The 22,777-nt window shown below is 44.9% G+C and overlaps 1 protein-coding gene across 1 annotated transcript in view; it reads right to left on the bottom strand.

Moving 5' to 3' along the window:
- gli3 (GLI family zinc finger 3) overlaps positions 1-22,777 on the bottom strand; it is a 95,706-nt gene that overhangs the window by 45,172 nt on the left and 27,757 nt on the right. Inside the window, exon 3 of the mRNA XM_044340191.1 lies at positions 14,846-15,091. Within this exon, the coding sequence (XP_044196126.1) occupies positions 14,846-15,091 (246 nt within the window). The remainder of the gene's footprint in view (positions 1-14,845; positions 15,092-22,777) is intronic.

The raw sequence follows: 22,777 nt of genomic DNA on the forward strand, positions 1-22,777 counted from the left end.
ATGGATATGGTTAATAAGTTGAAAACACATATGCAGTGGGATATTTGTGTGATTTAAACAGCTGCCTGCTCAGATTACATTTCACTTAACGCAACAGAAACACACTCGGAGTGTAAAAAAACACACGGGGGGTCTTCATGAGACTGTCTCGGATTCAGTGTGGATTGATATATTTAATAAAAATGGAAGCGTATCTGTTCCGTGAGAAAACACTTTCTATGTGAATTGGCCACAGCCTCTCTCTCCCACCATTCAACTAATGCTGGAGAGGGTCGACTGTCATGTCCTCACACAGACAGCTGCTCTGATGACCTCCCCTTGTCCTGTGCACGAGCACAAACGCCCCCCCCACCCGTTGCTGATTGAGCCACTGTGTTTAAATGCCCATTGACAGAGCCAGCGTTGTGTACGAACACTAGATTTTGTTTTTTCAGTGCACACACAGAATGGACAGCTAGCGGACCGTGTGAGGAGATATTCACGGATTTACAAACAACAAAAAGTATATTGGATTAGAATCGCTGACACTATCTTTAACTGCACTCCGCACCATAATCTTGAAGCTGGAATTCCGTGTTGCAACCGTGCATCCACTGTCGGACAAGTTGCCACGTGTAAAACCATAGTTGGGAATTTTGCTGAAATTCTGCCTACCAGAGGGTCAAGTTGTGAAACTGAAATAGGTTAAAACTTGTACGGAAAGCCAGAGCCAACAAATGACTATTGCAAGATCCTTTTTTTTTACGACAAATTAATCACCTCTTCATTCACATACTGTACAAACACCTCCCTGCCAGAAACACATGTCACTTTGTTACTGAGACCATTGCCAAGTTCTGTATCACCACCCCGAGGCAAGGCATATGTCAACATCTGCGTACCTTCGCGCAGCAAGTCTCTGATGCTGCTAGCTATGTGTTTTTTGCTTGTAAACATCTGTCAGCGTATGCCAAGAGGGCAGATGGCCAAACAGCAGGGTGCCCAACAGCTCTACAAGTGTTTGGTCCATGCCAAACGCAGCTACATCGCTGGGCAACGCAGCAGGTGTTGATTCCCCTGCAACTCCCAGGTCTGCTTACCTCATCATTCATTCATTCATCGTGATGATCGCTGCCAGCTTGGGCCAGCACAGCTACAATTAAGAGGGGGATCAGTTCAGGTGTTGCTTGAGGTCTTGCAGCATTAAGCCCTGGTCACACCAGGATTTAAACAGCTACATTTTTTATTGATTACAAGGGAATTGTTGGAATCAGTGGATTTGCTGAAGGGGATGAAGAAAATCCATGCAAATTTTTTCGAGTGCAACTTTGGGGAACTGCTGACCAATAGCAAGCCGTCCTGACAGTGCAATCCTTTTAGGGGATGGAGATATTAGCTGTGTTACAGGATTCACTTTTATTCAACATACTCTATCTGAGTAAAAACTCTTCTTGGCGCGCCCCTGTAAGCCACTGGTTAAGACACATGACATGTAACTGCAACGTCCATGGTTCAAATCCAGCAGTGGACCTTTGTTGCATGTCATTCCCTGTCTTTCTCTCCTCTTATATCCTGTCATCTATCCAATAAAGGCATAAAATGGCCCAAAAAATATATATTTAAAAAAAAAAAAGAGTAAAAACTCCTCCACAAAAGAGCAATGGTTTGCAGACAGTTATGTAAGAGACAGGAGTCGCTTGTACAAATACATCTTTTGAATAAACTGTGTTAAGTTATTAAGTTAGCGGCCGATCTAAGCTAACAAGCTAACAAGTCACTTCCACAAAGTTGGGTGGCTTTCCAAGAGACAAATTAAAAATAGGATTGTGAAAAACATCATAAACCACAGATATCCTGACTTTTAATCTCTATTATAGGCCAAGTTCTAAAGACACTGGATCCTACACGTCCCATATACAACTCGGTAGCGTCTTTCATTTGGCCCTCCCTGCTTGGCAAACTCAACACCCTCAGTCTCTAACACAGACTCTCTGTTAAACATTTGTAGTCTCCAAGCTGAGACACCTGGCCACAACATTATACAGCTGTTTTCACAGGCAGAGTAGTACTCCCTGTGACTAGTAAATTGACTTTGACACGTTAAATTGGTGGTGTGTCCCTTTAAGTCTTAAACATTTAATCGCTCGCACTATTTAATGTGTAACAGTACTGCCAGCCCTGTTGTATTCTGCTTAAGACCCAAACACCGGTAACTTGTTTGTCTGCAATGATGCCCCAGAAACCTGTATCAACCTGTATCTGGACTACTCTTGTCAGTTGATGGCACACTTTTGATCTCTTGCAGCTGTCACGATAACAGCTGCAAGACAGGTCCAAATTAGTCCTATTTAATATAATAGTATCTAACCCTTGAAATGTATCATCTTATTTTTTAAGGGGGCCCCAAAATAAGCAGTTACAAGAACAAACAGAATCAAGAGAAATCAATCCATGACACAAAACACTCCTAAATCCAGGACAGCCCTACAAATTCACTTTAAAACCTTTATATTATATGCTGCTCATCCAGATTGCTGGTGTTACATTAAGTATCATTAAAGGTCTCTATTATCTAATTACCTCTCGTTTATCACTAACTTGCACAGACCTGCCGTGAATTATTATTCCGAGCATCATCAGAGCGAATTAAAGTTTGCTTAAACAGCAATGGTGTGATGTGCTTGACGAGTGAAAACTTTTACAAACTATTCAGGGGTTTTCATACTGTTTTCACAATAGCAGAGATAAGCGGTAAAATCCTCCTCCATACAGCTCTGGCAAGTATCTGACCCCTTCATCTCTGTCTGTTTGATAGTTTCCTCCTGATGACTCAGTTTTGGCTTGGCTCACCTCGGCTGATTCCAGAGCTGCTGGGGGAGGGAGGGAGGGATGGGCTGGTGGTAGACAAGGGCAGAATCTGCTTTGTTTACTCTCCGCAGCTCCACTCCTGGGCTGTCGGCCCTCGGCTGTCAAGAGTCGGAAATGAACCTTCAGGTTTACCGGGGTGTGTGTGTACTGTGTTCGAGCTTGATGGGAGTAAAAGCTTCGTGTTCTCTAATCTTACTGCTCCCTGCCCACATTGCAGGAGTTTCATTCTAACCTCTTGTCCTGTTAGGCAGTGGGGGTGGCTGTAGAGGTTACAAACTGCAAAATCATTTTAAAGACTCCACCCCTTCACCCCGGCAAAACACACCTTCATTCCCACATCCGCCACTCCTCCCTGAATTACCCAGATCCCCTCTATGTTTATGTCTCTGGAGCTCCTCACTAACCACAGCTCTCTGCCAAGCCTGGACCCTTTTTTTTCTTGCTCCTCCCTCGCTGCCTCCCTCCTTCCCTCCCTCCCTCCCTCCTCTCGCTGTGGCCCATGACTTTGCCGCATGGCAAACCGTTCCACCGAGGTTTATTTAAATCCAACTCAGAAGTTTACTTTACCGTGGCCCTATCTAAATAGAGCCTGCCACCTCTTTTACGCCAGCACAGCTCTCCATTAGCAAGGCAAACAGGCCTGTGTCACTGGAGGGAATGTATACAGTCGCAAAGAACAGAGGGCGAAGGAGAGAGGGGGAGAGAGTCTCCATCCTGCAATCCATCTCCAGTGTTTCCTGTAGGGACTCCTTACTGTTTACTCCGGGACTAAATTGCCCCTGCTCTTCTGGATATTCAGGGGTATTCTCGTTCTCTAATACAGAATACAGCTGGAAGGCACATAGGAAGCCAACTGACGCATCGCAGTTTTTACCTTCCCACTGCGGCCACACACCACAGCAGCTCCAGCATTCCTACGGAAAGTGTAATCACGCCGGTTTTGTCCCGGCTGCACGGCCACCGCCACTGGCAAGGAAAGTGAGAGGGATTAAAGAAATCATCTCAGCCAATCATACGCTGAAAGTCAGGAATCCAGGATCCCTGAAAACCATCTTTTGAAATATCTAACATTTTTCATCATAATGTTTCTTCTCGAACATTATAATGACTCTAGTGCAACTTTTTAGAGCAGCAGTTTTCATTTTTTGTTTATATTTCCTTTTTTTTTTTCTTCTTTTGGGAAAAGGGATGGAAGTCATTAAGACATGATTACAAATGGGTCTTAATGAAAGGGCAATTAGAGGCAAACTTTGACCAGGCTCATTAATTCTAATTCAACACAAACACACCATGCTCAGGACCAAAAGCCAGCTTCCCCTTCATTAAAGAGAGGATGGTAATTGCCTTGTCCTTTATTGGACACTTGAATAATTTCAAAAGAAGGGGGAGGACAAGAAGAGGATAAAGCCTAAAGCACATCATTTGCAATATCCTTATTGGTTAATCTCCTTTCATAATGAAAGTTTTACCACAAAGGATCTTCTCTGTGCTTTGGAACCTATGTGGTGTGGTACTTTAAGAGAATTTTGGCTGTCACTCACAATTTTGATTTGGTTTTTGATAATACGCAAACAATTTCTCTTCTTTCTCTTTTGTTGTCAACTCAGCATTGTGTGTTTATTGTCTTGACGGCTAAACCTGGGCTCCTCCTCTCCTCTGGTGAAGGTTCACTGACTCTGCTCTAACGGAGTGTCACCCGCAGCCGAGGACGAAACACTCTTCCATAAACACTGCACTTCTCATCGACGCTCCGCTGCAAGAGCACAAAGAGCCAGTGACAGATTGTCATAAGCGACTAAGGCGGAGTGAGAAAAGGGCTGCTGGGGCCTGCTCCCGAGGTTTGTGAATTGCTAATGTGGAACATATGAAGCCTGTGCAGGGGCTGTGACTGCCAGATTTCATTATGCCACCTCTCTCCCCGCTCATGATCTCACTGCTAAGGCACGCTCGTCTGCAGCGAGGTCTGCAGTTACACCATAACTCTGCAACACTTTGCAGAGTGCGTGAAAGATGCTCAAGACTTTGCCTGTTTGCAAGTGCACGTGTGTGCACGTGTGTGCAACTCGTGTCGCTCCCTTCTGGGAGTGAATACGAGCACATGTACATGACTTTACTGTACAAGAAAGGACAAAGCAGTTCTGGCCTCATTTTGTTACTGGGGTTTTTGTACTTAACTCTTCAAGAAGTCACCTTGAGGGACTTACAGCAGTGCTTCCAAACCTTTTTACATTATGACCCCTTAAAATGAAGCAACACTCTTAGTGCTTGCAAACCCTTATCATGTCTTGTGTATGTCTCGGGTTGTTTTATTTGAATAATTATGAGGATGCCAAGTGGTAAAGCTATCCAGTATTCCAAAGTAAACATTAGATAAAATCACAACTAACACACAGCATAGCAACAGTTAAGCTTAATAGTTTTTTCACCATCAGGTTTTGATGTCAGTAGCTCAGAATGAAAAGCTTTCTGCTGAACTCACTGGTTTGCACTCCCATTTAAGAAATCCTCATCAGTCCACCATCATAAAAATAAAATTACACCTTGTCACAAAATAACTCCCGTAGTGCACAAAATTTCAGTCTAAGTGTATCTGAGGGAATTTTCCTCTTGGTAATTATAGGCATGACATCTGCAGACAAGCATGACTGCAAGTATTTAGTATGGGTCTGAACTATGTGATGTGGTGATCCCGCTTTCCTCCAGCTACGTGACACTGAACATCTCATCATTATCTGGCTGGCAGGAGATGGAAATGAAGAAGCCCCATGCAGATTCAGATCAGTGGGAATAGTTCGGAGGCTGGCTCTCTCATGAAGGCGAATTCCCCCTTCTGATCAATCCCTTCACACCCCGTCTCTCATCATGTTTGCTTACACTGAGACCTCAAGCTGTTTGGACATGTAAATAACACTTTCGGAGACTGTTTAGCTAAGCTCAATGGGAGTTGCTGTTGACTTTTGGAGCGCTTTGCTTAATTACGGGTCCCAGATTGTTTCAGGTCTAATGGCCTAATTACCGCTGTATAAATTAGCCTAATGTTCTTGCTGTGCAGAGCTTTCTCTACTGTATGCAATGCTTGGGCACTAGAACAGAGAAAGATAAAAACAGGCCTTTATTCACAAAGAGCAATGGTAAGAAGAGGGGAGAAGAAAGCAAGCAGAGAGGTTAAATAACAGAAGAATGTTAAGTGTTGGCTTGCCAATCTCTCTGCCATTCATCATATACGCAAGCCTGGCAGATCACACTCTGCCCTTCCTCAGTAAATCAATAGATTTTTTTTTTCTTCCTCTCTTCCGCTGTGTCCTCTTCTGTTTTTTGCTTTCTCTGTCTCTCCTGTTTAACTGCTCTCACACCCTCAAACACACTCTTTCTGTGGGTAAAAGTAATTAACATGGTGGAAAAGAAAAACCCGAACAGAGAAGAGAAAGTGAGTGGCAAAAAGAGAAACGTCAGCTATGCGCGATAACAGGCTCTCTGTTCAAGTATACATTCCATCGCTACTCGCTGTCAGAAGTAATTTGTTTGTCTAGACTGAACAAGTCGGTCAATGCCCATCCTTTCTCTTCATGGTTCTACATGTCTATGCATATTTGCACTGGGACTTGACGTTCAAGCAGGTTATCTCTTTGTGCTAATATTTATAACAACGTTAAGTACATAAGAATTTTGTTTTTGCATTCGACAAGAGTTCACTATCCTCATAAACACGCACATGACGTGTAACATTTTGCTGCCAAGCTTATCCAAGCCGAGATTTTTACAGATGACTATCCCGTGGAAAATACATATCCATTTGCAAGACATTTATTTGAAATAATATACAGTAAGAAGTCCTGATTTTAGTCTAGAAGTCAGAAACCAGAATGATGAAGATTGAGATGCAGGCTGCGCTCCAAGTAACTTGCAGTTACCTCTTTCACCGCCTTCCTTCTCCATAAGTCACACAAAATATCTTAATGGAACACCAGCATCTGCAAGACATTTACCGAGCCAGGTCAATCTTAACAAATTGCACGCCAGAGTAAGGACCCTCGCCTTGCAAAGAGTAGAGCTAAGCACGCACACGGGTCTTCCAGAGGCCCCCAGCACCATCCAACCTCAGCTATACCCCGTTTTTCTTCCCTTACGCACCTCCTTTCCTCCCTGTATCCCGGTGTGGATCAGGGAGTGAAGGTTATTTCACGAGGCCTCTGTGGAGCACCAATCTATCTCCTACATTTGGTGAATTTCTCCAGATTGGGATAAGCTGGGGAGCAGAACAAAGCGCTATGCGTTGGCCCTCTCCCCTCGCTCCAGCACCCTCTCTACCCTACACCACCCTCGAGCTTCCTCTCCCCCACCCAGCTGGGGAGAGATTTACACAGCAGTTTAGTAGTTGAAACACGGCGCTACACCTCTCTCCCCTTCTCTCTCTTTATCTCTCACATCTGTCTATCTCCTTCTCTCCAAACAGTGATACCTCTCAGAGAGAAGGGAGTTGATTTAAACCTCGGGTTAACTCACCAGGACTTTGCTACATATATTTTGCTTCAACTCCCCCTGTGTGATTTATTCTACTCAAATACAAGGCCGCTTTAGGGTTTGATCTTTTTTTGAGATCTTTATTTAAGTATGGAGGGTCACCAAAGAAATGAAAAAGGGGCATTTGTGTCTACAGTGTCCGCAATCTGTTTCACATTAAATATCTGTATCATAGAAAATGTATGATAACTTATTCTGGTTTACTGCAGCATGTATGAGCCGAGGCCATATCCGTGACAGTGTTCATGATTGCCACAGCTGTGTCAGACCATCCTGTGACAGACTGACCCTCTATGTCACAGCTCCTCCCAAGGCTCCTATGCAGGTGATACTAAGACTGCATGTGGCTGTGTGATAGTGACTGTGAGGCTAATGCACCTGCATCATAATAACACAGGCTGGACACCGCAGAAAAAAAAAAAAAAAACTGGACAGCTTCTCAATTTTGAACCATGCTGAGGAGGTGGTGACCACTGAAGTTATTGTAATTCTGTTTAGAAAATGACATTTCCAGGTAGCCAATGTTCTCAATTCATCTCTATGTGCAGTGAATATCATCTTTAATTTTGATTAAAGAAAGGTAATCCATCCCAGTGAGCGTTTTGTCACCTTTATATTCTAGTCAAATGTATGTTATAATCTCACAGTAATGTGGTTAAAAGAGGGAGCCAGTTTGAAAAAAATCTCAGTGATGCATTCAAGGGCACTCTGACTTGCATGATTTGAGAGTGTGAAGCCTAAAAGCAACACATTAACTATACTGCAGCAAAATGAAGCAAAAAAAAAAGGGTAACATGTTGTCTCTTGAATCACAAAGGTTGCAGTTTGAAAAGCAATCATTTGAATGCATGAAAAGGATGAGTTCATAATCGGTGACAAAATGTTCTGGAAGACCTACCTCAAGCAAGTTTGAACCATCTGCAAACCTGTTTTTATACTGCAGTGAAATTAGTGGAAACCAGTGACTGCCTGAAAGAGTGTGGCCCTTAAATATATTTTACAATCTTATGACATTCCTCCCTGTGTTTTTAGTCTATTCCTTTATTTTCCACCAAACCCATAAAGACATTAGACAAAGTCTGTGCAGGCCTCTAGAGGTACGTGGCCATTATTTGGGCTAATGGAGGAAACTGTGTGTCACAGAGCAAAGACAAAGCCCAGTGTCACAGCAATCAGACAAATGGCTGCTGGGCTCTGCAGGGCCAGACAGGGGTCGATGCTTCTGGACCAATTAGGTCTTATGAGTGTAACAACATCTGGAACGCTCTGATTCTCTTTCTTTTCCACTCTCCGTGCTTTTTGCGTTGCTTTCACCTTACCCTCTCTTTCACCCTCTCCCTCACTTTTGCATCCTCCTCCTTATTCTTTCAGTTAATCTCGTTCTCGGCCTGCCTCTTTTTCTTTGCCTCTCTCATTATTCAAACCGCATCCTCCTGATCTCTCCCCTTTCCCTCCTCACAGCATCCCAAAACAAGGACAAAGTTGTAATCCGTTTACTGCACCCCTGTCAACAGATTCCACCCAAATAATCCTAAAAGACTTACAACCAGGCCTAGGTACTATCAAGGGAAAGGGAAGATAGCAGAGGCGGAATGCACAGGGGAAGCGAAGTGAGATCCGTAGAGAAAGAGGGAAGAGAGAGGAGAACATACGAGGGGTGTTGAGAAGTGAGGCAACAGACGGAGGGAACTTGTGTCACAGTGATTTGAGTCTTTGTCACGCAGGTGGCGCCCAGGGGTTCCCTCAGCCTGGGCAGAGAGACAAACTGGGGCCCATGTAAACCTTAAAGAGGATTAACCCTGCCGGAGCGCTTTAATGAGACCTGAAAGTGCCGGGCACCGGAGAGCCCCACTGATTGAGCCGCGCTCGAGTCGGCTCCCAACGGTCCGCCGGCCCAGTGGCCCAGCAGCGTTGCAGCAGCCCTGTGGCCTACAGCTGCCCGCTCACACTGAGCCACATCAAAGCAGCCTGTCTGGGAGAGCCCCGAGATGGGAGGAAAGGGAGGGGGGTGGGCATAAGGGAGGTGGAGAGTGTGAGTGAAGGAGAGGTAGGAGGAGGAGGAGGGTGCCTGGATGGAGGAATCCCTTATCTCCTCCTGAGAGGATGCTGCTCTGTGGTGCGAGATTGTCTGGAGCTGCCACCTGTCCCAGGCATCTTTGAAGGCAACACTAAAGCCTGTGATGGGCCTGACCTCCTTGAGCTCCCATTCTTTTATGTCTCTCTTCATTTTCTGCTTTGTTACACCCCCTCCTCCTTCTCCACTCTCTCTCTCTCTCTCTCTTTGGCTCTTCTCTCTTTTTCTTACCCTTCTGTCTCACTTATACCCTCAGATTCAGCTCTGCCTCCCTTCTCTCTTTCTCTTTTCACCAGCGATATCTTACATTTCACCAGGCTGCTGGAAACATTTTAATTATACTGTGTTCATCAGCCTCCTCTTCGTGTAGAACAATATATACTTACGACCCTCCAGTGACTAGAGCAAGATACGGGTTGTTGGCTGAAGGGATAAGGGTGCTTATCTTTGTCACTATGTGAGAGAAATGCAAATACAAAAAAAGGAGCGATGAGATTTGGATACACAGACAACAAACATGTGGAAGAGCGTGAAATAATTCTGATTCTCCCACAGCACACGGAGGTGATTATCCTACTGGAGACTACAGGGTAACTTAAGGAGGAGAGAAAAAGCTCAAGATATCGTAGCTGTAACCAGCTAGCCGAGGAGAAACCCCCATGAGCATTTAGTCATCTTGTTTTTATAGTATAGCGCTTAATGTTATTGTTGCCAGTGGTGTTTACTCCAGTTTATTTTCCTTTTGGATGGTCAAGATGCAGCAAATCTTCATTTTAAGCCTCCACAACATCAGCAAAGTGCTATTGTTCTGACTTGCCTCTGTGAATCGACTGATTAACCAATCTCATATGAAAAGAAGTAAAACACACAGACAGATGTTGCTACAATGATACCAAGAAATGCTGAGTATTCTTCTTTGAACATCTTAAGTTCCCTGGAAATTCTTCTTAATTCTTCTTTAGCCCCTTCATATTTAATCTTGTCATTGTTAATAAGAACTGCCATTATTCTGAGATATTCTGTTCACACGCATCAGCTTTGTGGTAACGAGAGCACCACATGACTTTAAGATGGTATGAAAGTGCGTTCTCTTAGCACTTCAAACTCTGCTTAACCCCCTTAAACCATCAAGCGCTACAAAGAGGCACATGCATGTGAGAATATGGCCTATCTTACAGCATGAGATGCCTCTAATAAGCTGTATAAAAGGGGATCATCTGATTATCCCTGGTGTGCTGGACCAAGGGGCCACGGCAGAGCACAGACCCATGTTGTTCTTTCTTGATGAAAGGAGATGGATGGAAGGAATCCCTCTCCGTTGCCTGCAGTGTGCCCCAGGCTTCTCTGTGCCGGCACACTGCTGAGGGACTACACCATGCCACCATACTCAAAAAGCCAATATTGAAACAATCACAAAGAAGAAACATTTGCCCTTACCTGTGTCTTCTCACCCCAGGCTCTCCTCTGTACTCCCCAGTTCTTTGGGGGAGGATGTTTGACTCTGCACACCAGCCAGTACTTGTCACGTTTAAAAACCAACAGGAGGCCCGAAAGTTTGTTCTTTGAGTGCAGTTTCAGAAGAGGTCTTTTTGGGGGTGTTTGTAACTTTATCCCTCCTAAACATACACACACTTTATAACTGCTTGCTCTTGCTGTTTGTGCAGCTTTTACTCTTCCAAGACAAATGGAAAGGTGCTGTGCAGTCCATATGAACTGAATGACCAAGCACTGTAATTAACTGTAGAGAGTCTGGTGCCTTTGTTGTGCGGATCACGTTCGGTTTGGTGACAGCTTCTGTAGCTCATTCAGTTCAGTGGTCAGCTGCATTTTGATATTGAGGCAGACAGACTGACACCGGGGCAGCGGCTGGCGTGCTACGGCCCAGTAGACCTGAGATCAGCTCTGCACAGCAGTTTGGTGTTTAACCCCTGTGACTGGACACCCACCACCCCCACCAATCATAAAACCAAGGGACGGTTTTTCCACCATGGCTCAGTGTTCCCGCTAGCTTTCCCAGAGCACAGGGCAAGAATGATCCAGGTAGCAGTCACCTCTGGCCAGGCTCAGAGAGCAGGGTTACTGTGATACATGTGAAGGAATCCTTCAGCTAAGAGATCCATGCCTCCACTGCCTTAAGCTTAACAGGCTCGGTTTCTGAGATCAGTCAAGGACAACAAGGCTTTGGTGTAGGGATTTGACAATGGCAGCCAGATCTGGGCTTGATTTTTTAAGGGGCTAAGCTAAAGACTATTGAACTGATAGGCAGCCATCACAGTCTGGAGATGCACTTAATGTGTCTGGTTTACTTCTATGAAAGGCCTACCGTATCGCAGATATCTTACTGCCACAAAACTTATGCCATTTTGGCGCCAAAATGCTTAAGCATTGTCTCTAAAGCTTAGAGATTTTACTTTACCCTCTAGTTACCTTCCTTTCACTAAACATTTTCTGGTGTCTCAGTGCAGTTTTAACATTTGCAAGAAAGCCATTGAAAAGGAGGGGCTTTAAGTCCCTCCATGGATGTGTTTAGTCTGGCAAAGAAGGGCAAGTGTTTAAGAAAGAAACACTTTAAAGAAGACGATCCCCTCAGAGGAGGCAGAGATGCTTCGCCAGCAAGTGGGCTCACTGTTGCTGCAGGACCACTGACCGACTAATCGGCGCACAATGTAAATAGATGTTGGCGCTGCGCATCCCATTCACACTTCTACACAATTAAGATGTTTAAAAAAAAACACTTCTCCCTCATTAATCCTCATCTCAATCCTTTCTTCTTATCCCACAGCAAAGCCCCATGTATTAGTGTTGTGGTAAGAAGGATATGGACTCTTATCCAGTGTTTGCCCAAGAAAAGCAGCTAAGACTCAGGCATCACCATGATTAGCTAATGCTAACAATAGGGGCAATGTTTCCTTAGTGCCTCCTCTTTTCTGCACTGAAGTGGGTGTAAAAACCAGAGTAAACACAGTCTTAGGCCACGGACATAAGAGGAGTGGGAGATCACAAGTCTGGGTGAATAGCAGAGATTTGCCCAGAGCGCAGAACCCCGAAGATAAACCCCCCCCCTTGCTCCCCTCTCGTTGTTCAACTCCCACGCCTCCCAGAGCTTCACCACCATGTTAACGACCCAGCAGCCAGGTGTGGGGAGGCTGCAGGTGTCGTCGCATTTAGGCACATTAAGCACTGACACACACCAGCGCTAAGAGTAATCGGATTTACCTGGCTGTCTGCTGCGTGGCGTGGCTCGCTGTGCAAGCACAGCACAAAGGCTTAGGGCCCCCTCTCCATCACAAACACACACACGCACACACCTGGGATGAATTTAGGAGGTTACAAAGCTCTCATAATAGAGAGGGACTGCCGTTGGTGGGGTGAGACCTGCATGTGTGTGTGTGTGTGTGCGCATGTATAAAATGTGTGTGCTCACATGTGTATGGAACCAGAAACCAGAACAGGAGCCAATGGCTTTTTACACCTTGTGGCGCTGGAGTGGCGACAGACGCTACAGGCTTCTGGTTCAAAGCAGCAGAGGGAGGGAGTGGAAGCATAGGTTTTAGGGGGAACCCTTTCGTTCTGCTGACCCTCAGACCATTGGAGCTCATGGGGATTGAGCTCTGGTACTGGGTTCAATCAGACAGAATGGGACCGCTGCCTTTAGGGACACCCCATGTCCTCAACACCTGGGGCCAGGAGGAGGTGTTTTACAGAGCAATGCTCTCATCTCAGATCATAAGTCTTCCTGAGCAGAGTAAGGATCAGAGAAATGACTGAGAAACATCAATGAAAAGCACCAGAAGACACAAATTTATATCCTTCTTTGTCTTTATTGGTGTTATTTCTCTTTATAGCACTAGTAACCAATTAGCTTGCAACTTCTTTGTGTAATTCTAGTACTCTACTAAACTATTGAAAAGCATAAAGCAAATCCTCACATTTGAAAAGCTAACGCTAGCAAAAGTTTAGCAATTTTGCTTGATACATTAATGATCAATTTATCAAATAACACCAACAAGTTTCACTAAAATGTGGGAAAAGCAGCGTAGAGGGAGAGTAAAACCAACCAACATAAAGCCTCTACCTTCCCAGCAAGCATCACTGTGCTCTACTCTACTCTGCCTCGTATGATTGCGGTCTTCCAGCCTCTTGAATCCCAGTGCACAAAGAAAGCCTCTTGAAGCACTACGGCCCTTTTGACTTTTCCTGCTGCTTTTGAACTCTCCATTTCAGACTGTGACTTTTCCACATGACCCCAAGCCTCAGAGTGACCCCCCTCTCTCTCCACTCCTACCCCCAAGGCTTCAGTGGTCTGTAACCTCCAGAGCTCCTTCACACATACCCACACACATATATAAAATGAGAAGTGGCAGTGTTGCTGAGTTAGGTCAGGATGTAATGGGCAGTAATGTTCTGCCCTCGAGGGTCCTGTCCACAACACCATTGCCTGGTTTTAAGTAACCTTTCCCTTAAAGAGGCACCTTAGTGACTCTCAGGCACCCAAGCACAAGGCAGCAGTAGCTAATGAAGTGGCTGAATAAATAGAGTTACAGTATACGGTTGGGGTCCACTGGACTTTTCATTACTGCCTCTGGATTAAAATCACTCTGTCCCACTCTGTCTGCCCCAATTCAGAGCCAATTTAACCAAACTAAACAAGCTATCACATCAAATCCTTGTCTGCAGGCTAAGTCCTGGCTACAGTGGCCACTGAATTAACCTCCTAATCAGCCTCTTACTCCCCAATCATCTATCTCCTGTTCTGTCTTTCCACATACACACACAGTTTGACTTTCATCTAACTACTACTGTCTATCTCACCTTTTTTTTTTTTTTTTTTTTTTTCAAATTATCTTCAGTATCTCACTCAAGCCACAGCTCTCCCTTCACCACAATCTCTCAGGCTTCATCTACATTAGTCTCTCTCTCTCTTTCTTGCCGCCTTTCTCTCACACAGTCTCTGAGTCCCAGAGAGAGAGAGAGAGGCAGAGTAGAGGGTGGTGAGGTTTGACTCCACACTGCTTTGGGGCTTTGAAGTGTGTGTTGATGAGAGAAAGCGGAGTACTGTGTTCAGACAGGCCCCTAATGAGGGAATTAAGAAGCTACGCTGGCCGTTCCCCATACTAACTTCCCAGGCACAAAACAAGACGAGGGTGCGTGCATGTGTTCACAAGTGTGTGAGTGTGTGTGTGTGTGTGTGTAGACACGAGTATGAGCATAAAAGAGAGGCTAATCTGTCAGATTTAATCAAGTATCTGGCAGTCCTGCCTCTCACCTGTAGTAAAGAGACAAACTTGGCCTCAGTGTTGGAAACATGTCCTTGAGCTGAGTACTTTCTTTACTTCACAAGATACAAGTATATAAGTTTTCTAGTTAAATAATATGTAAGTATTTAGTGGCTGGTGGACTTACGATAGTGAGAGTCTAGATAGCCATTGCGGGGGTCCATGGCGAACAGAGTGCCTCTGTATGGCAGGGCATGGTCAGCCAGATGGGGCAGAGAACCATGCAGCTCCTTCTTGAGCAGGGAGGGGCGCTCCTCCGTGGAAGTCGAGGGCTCCTCACTCACGTTCCTGTCATGGGCACCGGGCGTCGGGGCCTGGGAGCTGATAGCATTGCGCCTCTCACGGTGGTAAGGTGTGCCTGAGCTCTCGTCTTCTGCAAAAATAAGAAAGCGGGAAGAAAGGATGTTAAAACAAGGGGCTGCAAATTCATAATGAGCAGATATTGGAATAAAAATAGGGAGCAGGTGTGAGAATCCTTTTCCCTCGCTGATTGTTTCACACACATCAAACTCTCTCACACACACCCCTGAACACACGCATGGTCTGAACCCCCATATACATGGTGAGGAAGTCAGCTCACATAGAGTAACTGGGTTGAGGGAGGAGTAGGAGATCAGCTTTGTACACCTGCAACCTACCGGGTATTAAGGGTGTAAATCTGCCTGGGTTTTGCCTTCCACGAAGCCAGATGTGGGAGTTCAGAGGCAGACAGTGTAAAAGCAAACGGACACCGTGGATGAAAAAATCCTGACCTCTTCATTTCGCACAATCGAGGCAGCATTTCCCAAAAGTCTGCTTCAAAAATTCAGCTCTGTCTGCTCTTTTTATAAAGAAATGGATTCCCATGGAGGAGGCAACACAGGCTTTCCGCCTGCATTCCAAGCTGCCCATTAACCAGCGTCATGGGTTGTATCAACCCCACCCTCCTTCAATCTCTTGTCCCCCCCTCGTTCTCAAACTAAATCTCTCTTTCTCTGTCTGAGGGCAAAATTAGGAGGAGTGGGATCTCTGGGGAAAGCTTCCTGGCATGCTGGGTAAAAGGGATAAATGTGGAGTTGAGTTCAAGGGCTGAGCTCCACCAGAAAGACGTAACCCTTGATCTTTGGCCTGACCTCTGAACTGACATGTATGGGGGTCAGCTAGCCTTCTGACCGGGTATTAGTCTTTTCTGTAGTATGATACTATATAGACTTACTCAGAAACTGGTATGGCATCTCTGGGATTTAGTTTCATTTTCAAAAGTCAGATTTGGAAATAAATTATTTTCGGCAAATGTTTCTGATTTGTTCAAAGAAATAGAAGAACTTCTGCATGTTTAATTATTTAGCCCATGGCCACACATTCATGGGCAATGATCTGCTAAATTGATGACTGTATTATATTGTGTTCATGGTGGAAATTTTATTAGATTGTTGGTAACAAGTTACTCACTTTAGTCTTTGTGTTCATGCACAGTGTGTCTACAGGCATACTGCACTCTAGAAAGGAAATTCTAGGCCTCTGTTATATTGTAGTCTGTTCATTATAGGTGATGTATGTATGACTGGTGTATAATCACTGGATTGTATGCACCTGAATATAGTGTTTAAACATTGCTTTAAACTGAATATTCTATATGTGGCTGAAAGTGTTTTGCACTTGAGTAAGATAATATGCTTAGTGAGACAACTTACTTTTTTCCCCTGAGCTACTTTCTTCAACTCTTTCATTCAGTCTGATCAACACAGTCTGGTCTAGTCTCTATTCAGACCATGATTCCTTCATTAGCTGCTGCTGTGAATGGTCTCCATGTTCAGCCCTGCTTATATGCAATTATGATTTCAGGATGTTGGTCATCAGTACACTCCGGTGCTCTTGCCTGCATTTATGTCTCTCACTGAGAACCTGGCAAAATGCCGCTGTGCTGGCGCCAGAGGTTCTGCAGTATTAGCAGCCTAGCAATACACAGCTTCCCCACTATGCATTGCAACCCAACAGCATCCAATTGCCAACTAAGAACAGAGGGGAGGGCCAGATTAAAGAGCACTACCTTAAGCACTGAAGAGGGCCGCCATAATGCTGCACCACTTCACAGAAGAAGAGAAGCAATCCAAAAGGGGGAGGTTAAGAGAGAGAAACAGAAAGAGAGAATGAGATTGTGAGAGGCGAAGAGAGAGCAGGAGGAGCAACCCACGGGTCCCGCTTTTATTCCCCTCACTCTCCCACATCCATTACCTGTGTTCGGGCCAGCCGTGCCACAGCGCAGCACTGGCAGCAGATTCAAGGATTCTTAACGCGGAACTGACAGCCAGAGAGGCAAGCTGCTCTCATCCGCAGGAAATGACAGTGTCAGTTATGATATAAGTATTTAATCCTATACTGCACAGCCAGTGATCTTATTAAGGGAATAATGGCATTTATACGGTTAAAGCTGGATTAATAGGTCTGCTCTTGCAAAGCGCAATATTAACATAAAGGGATTTCGGAATTGGGTTCATCTCCTGACAAGGATTGAAAGTCGAGACTATAAACTATGCTGGGAGCAAGCACTGCTAAGGGTAGAGCATGTAGCTGTGTGTAAGCGCAGGCTTGGACTATGTACTCTAGGCTCTTTCGCATCCAGAAAATCTAGCATTACATCTGAGACAGTAAAAACGGTCTACATATTTATGAGATTTTTTTTTACTTTCATACAGAGATTGATGTTTTTTCAATATATATATATTTATATATATATATATATATATATATTTTAGGGGGTGGTGGGGTGCATTTCATACCTTTATTATAGGGACAGTCAAGATATGGCAGGAATTGAAGAGAGGGAGTGATGGGGGGGTGACATGCAACAAAGTTCAGCAGCCAGATTCGAACCACTACCAGGACACACCACAGATATTGATGTTTTATAAATAGATTCATCACTGGGGCCAGAGATAGTGTAGCAGTTAGGAGACCATTGGGCACTGATACTGGCCTAATATATCTTTTTCCCAACTTACGAAAACCAGAGAGTCAACTGCTTATTTTAAAAATATATTACTATTTTTTTCCACTTTTTAAATTTTGTTAGTTCACTTTTTCTAACCTTATTCCTTCATTCTTTTTTTTCAGTCTTTCTCAGTGACCCCCGCTGCTATTCAGATACTCTCCCCCAAGGGAGGTCAAGCGACTAATAGTTCAATCACAGCAGTGTCACAGTCCCACCATCCCCCAACAGTTACCATGGCAAGCCCACAGGGGGGTTCATCATTCTACCATATACCACCTTAAGGGGCTTCATTACTTCAGTTCATAGCACCTTAAATGGTTAAACAAACACTCAGCAGCACAAGGGTCAATTGACTCCTAGGACTGGTGGAAGAAAACCAGAAGTCTCAAGAAAGGTTTCTCCTTGTGCTGCTTGTACCTGCTGGTGGAAACTTTTTGTATCCTTATAACATGTCAGTTATCTGTCAAAAAGTGGGCCAATGAAGACAGAGAAGACACAAGCAAACACATGCAACTTTAAAAAGTTGAACCCTGCAACACTTGTCTAACTCTGACCATCCGCCCAACAGACCCGTTCCCATTTTCCCTCCCTCATTTTTCATTCCTCTTTTATTTCCCTCTCTTTTCCCATGGTTGCCGCATCCAGTCCTCTACCAGTTTGCAGGTCTATTCAGCCCAACACAAAAGCAGCAGGCCGGTCCTCTGTGGACCAGAGGAAAGCATGCCTCTCAAAAAAACAGAAAAAAGAACTATCCCGCTCTCTCTCTATGGTGATTGAATTTCTTAACATCTTTTCAAAAAGCGCTTAAATGCCTGGAGGCGAGAGGAAGAAACAAGCTAATGGTGGATGGGGAGCACTGAACAAATTTCAGAGCCCTTTCCTGCTCGCGTTTGAGGTTGAAAGTGAGCTCCTGCCTTTCAAGTTTCAAAGTCCTCCTTCCTCCCGCAGTGTCACTGAAGGATTTGAAAAGAAGGTAATTGTGCTCACTGCCGTCCTGATCAGAGCACACGCCCCAGCTCTAGTATTTCAGGAGCTTTCTCTGCCACTATAATGGTACCTGGTGCTCCATTCCTGCATTCTTCCTCCCTTACTACTCTTTCTCCCCTCTCTCTCTCTAACCCTCTACAAATGCACTCCCCCTTGCTCTCCCTTACTTGCTTTCTCTCGTTCTTTCACCCCCAGCAAGCCACTCATTAAATCCTAAAGCCCAGGTTTCTCCCTTTTTCCCCTTGTCTGGGGTCTCTATTGTAAAACTCTGGTCCGAATACCTTCAGAGAAAACCCTATGCATGGCCTTTAATATGGCAGTATAAAAGAGAGTGTGGATGCAATGACAAAATTAAAATTTAAAAGAGATAATGAGATATGGAGTGGGGCCAGTTCCTCTGAGAGTTGGGCTCCGGGACAAGGGGGGGGCTAAAGTTAAGGGTGCCTGGCCAATTCAAAGAAATGAAAAGTGAAACAAAACCCTTGGCTTGTTGTTTTTGAAGGTATTTTCCTGAGGCAGAGGTTAAGAACAAGGATTGCTGTTCCTCCACATGCCAATCTGTCCTTGACTCTCAAGCATCTGATTTGCCCTCCAGCCTGAACTCTGTCAGAGTCTCTAAAGCTGGGACATGTATGTTTCAGGGGTGCACAAAGGCCCATTGCACATTGCAACTCTTCCCCCCTGTTACCGCCTTTTCTAAAAGCCTAAACATCAGAGGAGGTGTTGTTGTACCTCTGAGCCAAAGCCAGATATATGCTGTGTTCCACCTTCGAACTTCTCAAAGCAGTGTTGTCAGTGGCACAAACAGGTTTTGGCTGGGGAGCACACGGAGAGTGAACATGGAGGAGAGGAGTGGAGGATATACAGTGAAATCACAAAACACTTCTTCAAAGCTCCTCTCCTCCTGTGCAATAATCTCTTGCTCCTTTTTTTCTTTCTCTTGCAAATCAACTCCCGGGAAAGACTCAAGACTCCCCAATTAACAATGAGAGGGGGAAGAAAAATTCCAGCAGCTGGCTAGAGTTTAATAAGAGCACCTCTCCAAGCGGCTTAGGCTTATGTACCTGATTCACCGGCCCTGGCATTGGCACTATAGACAGAGGGAATCATTCACGATTAGTGCAGGCTGAAAGACGAGGGAGTGAGAGACCGCTCAAACTCCACCAAACCCAACACAACAAGAGCACGGGGGATTACTGCAATTGTGTGAGGTATTTTTCTGATCAACTTCTTGGCTGTCGGGCTCAGTGCCATAAGGAGCTGGGTGCCTTCCCCACAACAGAGTTCAGCTCTGCATTATGTGAAGGTTACCAAGTCCTAATGGAGCTTCCTGTATCTGCCTAAAAAGGGTGACATTCTAAAAACTCCTTGACAAACAAATCTTCTAAATGTCAGCAGGCAGAATCAGGTCATTACCCTGTTATCTGTGGGCAGGATAGTTGGCAATCCCCAGTCAAAATATCTGTCAGCGCTCGGGAAAACTTCAGCAAACATAAAGTTCATTCCCTTTAACTTTGCGCTCATGTTTGATTCTGTCTCTGCAGAGTGAATCCGTGGTGGTACATTATTTAACCATCAGCGTGTGACTGATGTTTGGACGAATTGGAGAGAGAGGCATGGGCAGGTCAGGATGGTCCCTCTCCTGGTTAGCAGTCTATTGTCAGCTGCTGATTTCCCACACAGCTCCCGCAAATGCCCTCTTCAATATTCATCTAGGCAAATTCTACGACTCCCACATCTCAATTTGTCTCTCGGCAGCCCACACCCCAACCCCCAGCTCCACAGCCCGCAGTCCCAGCCTGTTCTCTCCGCCGCCGGGGGTCTGCTGGGACGCACCCAGAGCTCAGCATCTTGCAGTCCCAGCCTCCAGGCCCCGGGGCTGGGGAGGGGCAAATCAAAGCCTGCTTGGCTTCTTCCTTCTTCCCTGCGCTCACCTCAAATCAGCCTCACAGCAGGGTTGTGTCGTGCCAAGCCCCCGCCTGCCCCTAGCTACCCCTTATTCACCCATTAGGGGCACAGGCCCACCATAGAGTAGCCCGAAACCCCACTACCATTTCATCAGGGCCACATTGTGAGGGAGCAATGAGCATTGCAATGAGAGAGCTGAAAGCCCTGACTCTAAAATGCACACTGATGCGTTTTTGACCATGGATAGTTATGGCTTTTAAGATTTTTCACTCAAAGGGCACCTTGGCCTGCATTCTTTGAGGAATCAAACACCAAGAGATGCATTTGATCAAGGCTTCAAAGCAAAAAATGCCATTTAGTGCTCTGATTGGCTTATAGGGTGTATTAGCATTGCTTCAGATAGTCACAAGCCTGCTATGATCAGCCATAACCTGTTAGTTCTTTATACTGTCCTCTGTAACAATATAAAATGATTGTGCACTTGGGCAGAATTATGACCGGTTGGGATAGTGGGTCTTTTAGGGTGGATCTGGGCACACTTCCCACCAGACCGGAGTGGGCCAGCTTTCCACTGGGCCTCACCATTGGAATCCCACTTCTGACACCAGAGTGATCCGGACCAAGTCTGTGGCACTCAGATTAGGAACGGCTCGCCAAGAGAAATGGATATCCAGCCAAAGCAAAGTAGCACAGAGCCAACAGTTAGGATAAAATAGAAAAAATAATACAGTAATTTCATGCACATCAAATATGATCCAAAATGCCACTGTGGATGTTTCCCACCTTACTGTATAGAAAGATATCATAAAGCTCTTTCACTTAACTTTTTAATAGTTCAAACTTTATGTCCATGCTGCATTTGTGATCTGAATACTCTTATGTAAACATAGCATGATGTTGTGTGCTTTTATGTGTGTAAAAGTACACATTCACACATTCTGGTACATGTGTTTAAGTGTGCACTGAATTGAGGCATAGAGGCCCCCATTAAGATAGTTAGCCAGCACTTACTAGGAGCTGGATAATTAGACACTTCAAAGGCACCTGCCCGCCATCCCAGAGGGGGCAGGAATCGCCGCCCCCCGCCCCGTTTAAAAGCATGTTAACTCCTATCTGAGGCTAGCAGGCTAATTTAACTTTTGACATTTGATATCTAAGGAATGAGAGGGATCAGCCATTTAGCTGGAACAGGATTACCCCCCCACACACCCCCAACAGCCCTCCTCCTACTTCTCTTCCTCACCCTCCCCTTTTTACCACAAAACCCCCTCTCCCAGTCAGGCTGGATTCATTAATTTTCCTGCTGCTAAGCACTTTATCAATGACTGGTGAACGTCTAAGTCCAGAATGGACACTCTCTCGCTCTCTCTCTCTCTCTCTCTCTCTCTCCCTCTCTCTCCTATAGTGATTAGGACTTTGGATGTTCAGATCAGCCTGTCTATTCCACTGCCTACTCCATTACTGCTGATCTAAACACCACCGAGATCACGTCCATACTAAGCAGGCTACTTTTGAAAATGTGGTTTAGGTGTGAAAATGCATCCAGAGAAACGTTTCCAGTTTCATAAAGGTCTCCATCCACAACAAAAATACCGAAAACTCCTCTTCTTCATCCTATTCAAGTCGGCAAAGAATAAATCTGTGTGTATCACTTAACACTTGGTAAATTGTTGAGTCTCAGCTGGTTTTGTTTCCTCATCTGCCGAACACATGATTTTGCTGTTAATGATTTTGTTGTTCTTATGTGCATATTTTTCAAAGTTGGATTTGACGCTGGTCAATAAAGCTACCTGTTAACCAGGTGAATAGTAAATCCTCACATCCTCAAAAAACTATTTCTTAATTATTTTAATTAATTTTAATGATTTTCCTACATTGTTTACATCTATGTTCACCAGCTTAAAGTCTTCTTCTTCCCTACATTTGCTGGCACATTGCTGCTCTTGGTACATTTTCCCCATATTTTCCCCATCGCCATTATTTTCATTTATAGTCACAAACACGTTAGCATAATGGGGACAGAGGGTCAAAACATTGAGAAAAAAAATTAATTTAGCCAGCTTAGTGTAAGCATGTCCTCAGCATGTCGGCATAGAATTGTAGGTTACATTTGCTGGTAATGATATTTTTCATTTCACACCTGTATTCATTTCCAACAGCGCCTCAGCCAAATATATTCAAATACAGTCAGAA

The sequence above is a fragment of the Thunnus albacares genome, chromosome 21 (assembly GCF_914725855.1).
Source record: "Thunnus albacares chromosome 21, fThuAlb1.1, whole genome shotgun sequence".
Lineage (NCBI taxonomy): Eukaryota > Metazoa > Chordata > Actinopteri > Scombriformes > Scombridae > Thunnus > Thunnus albacares.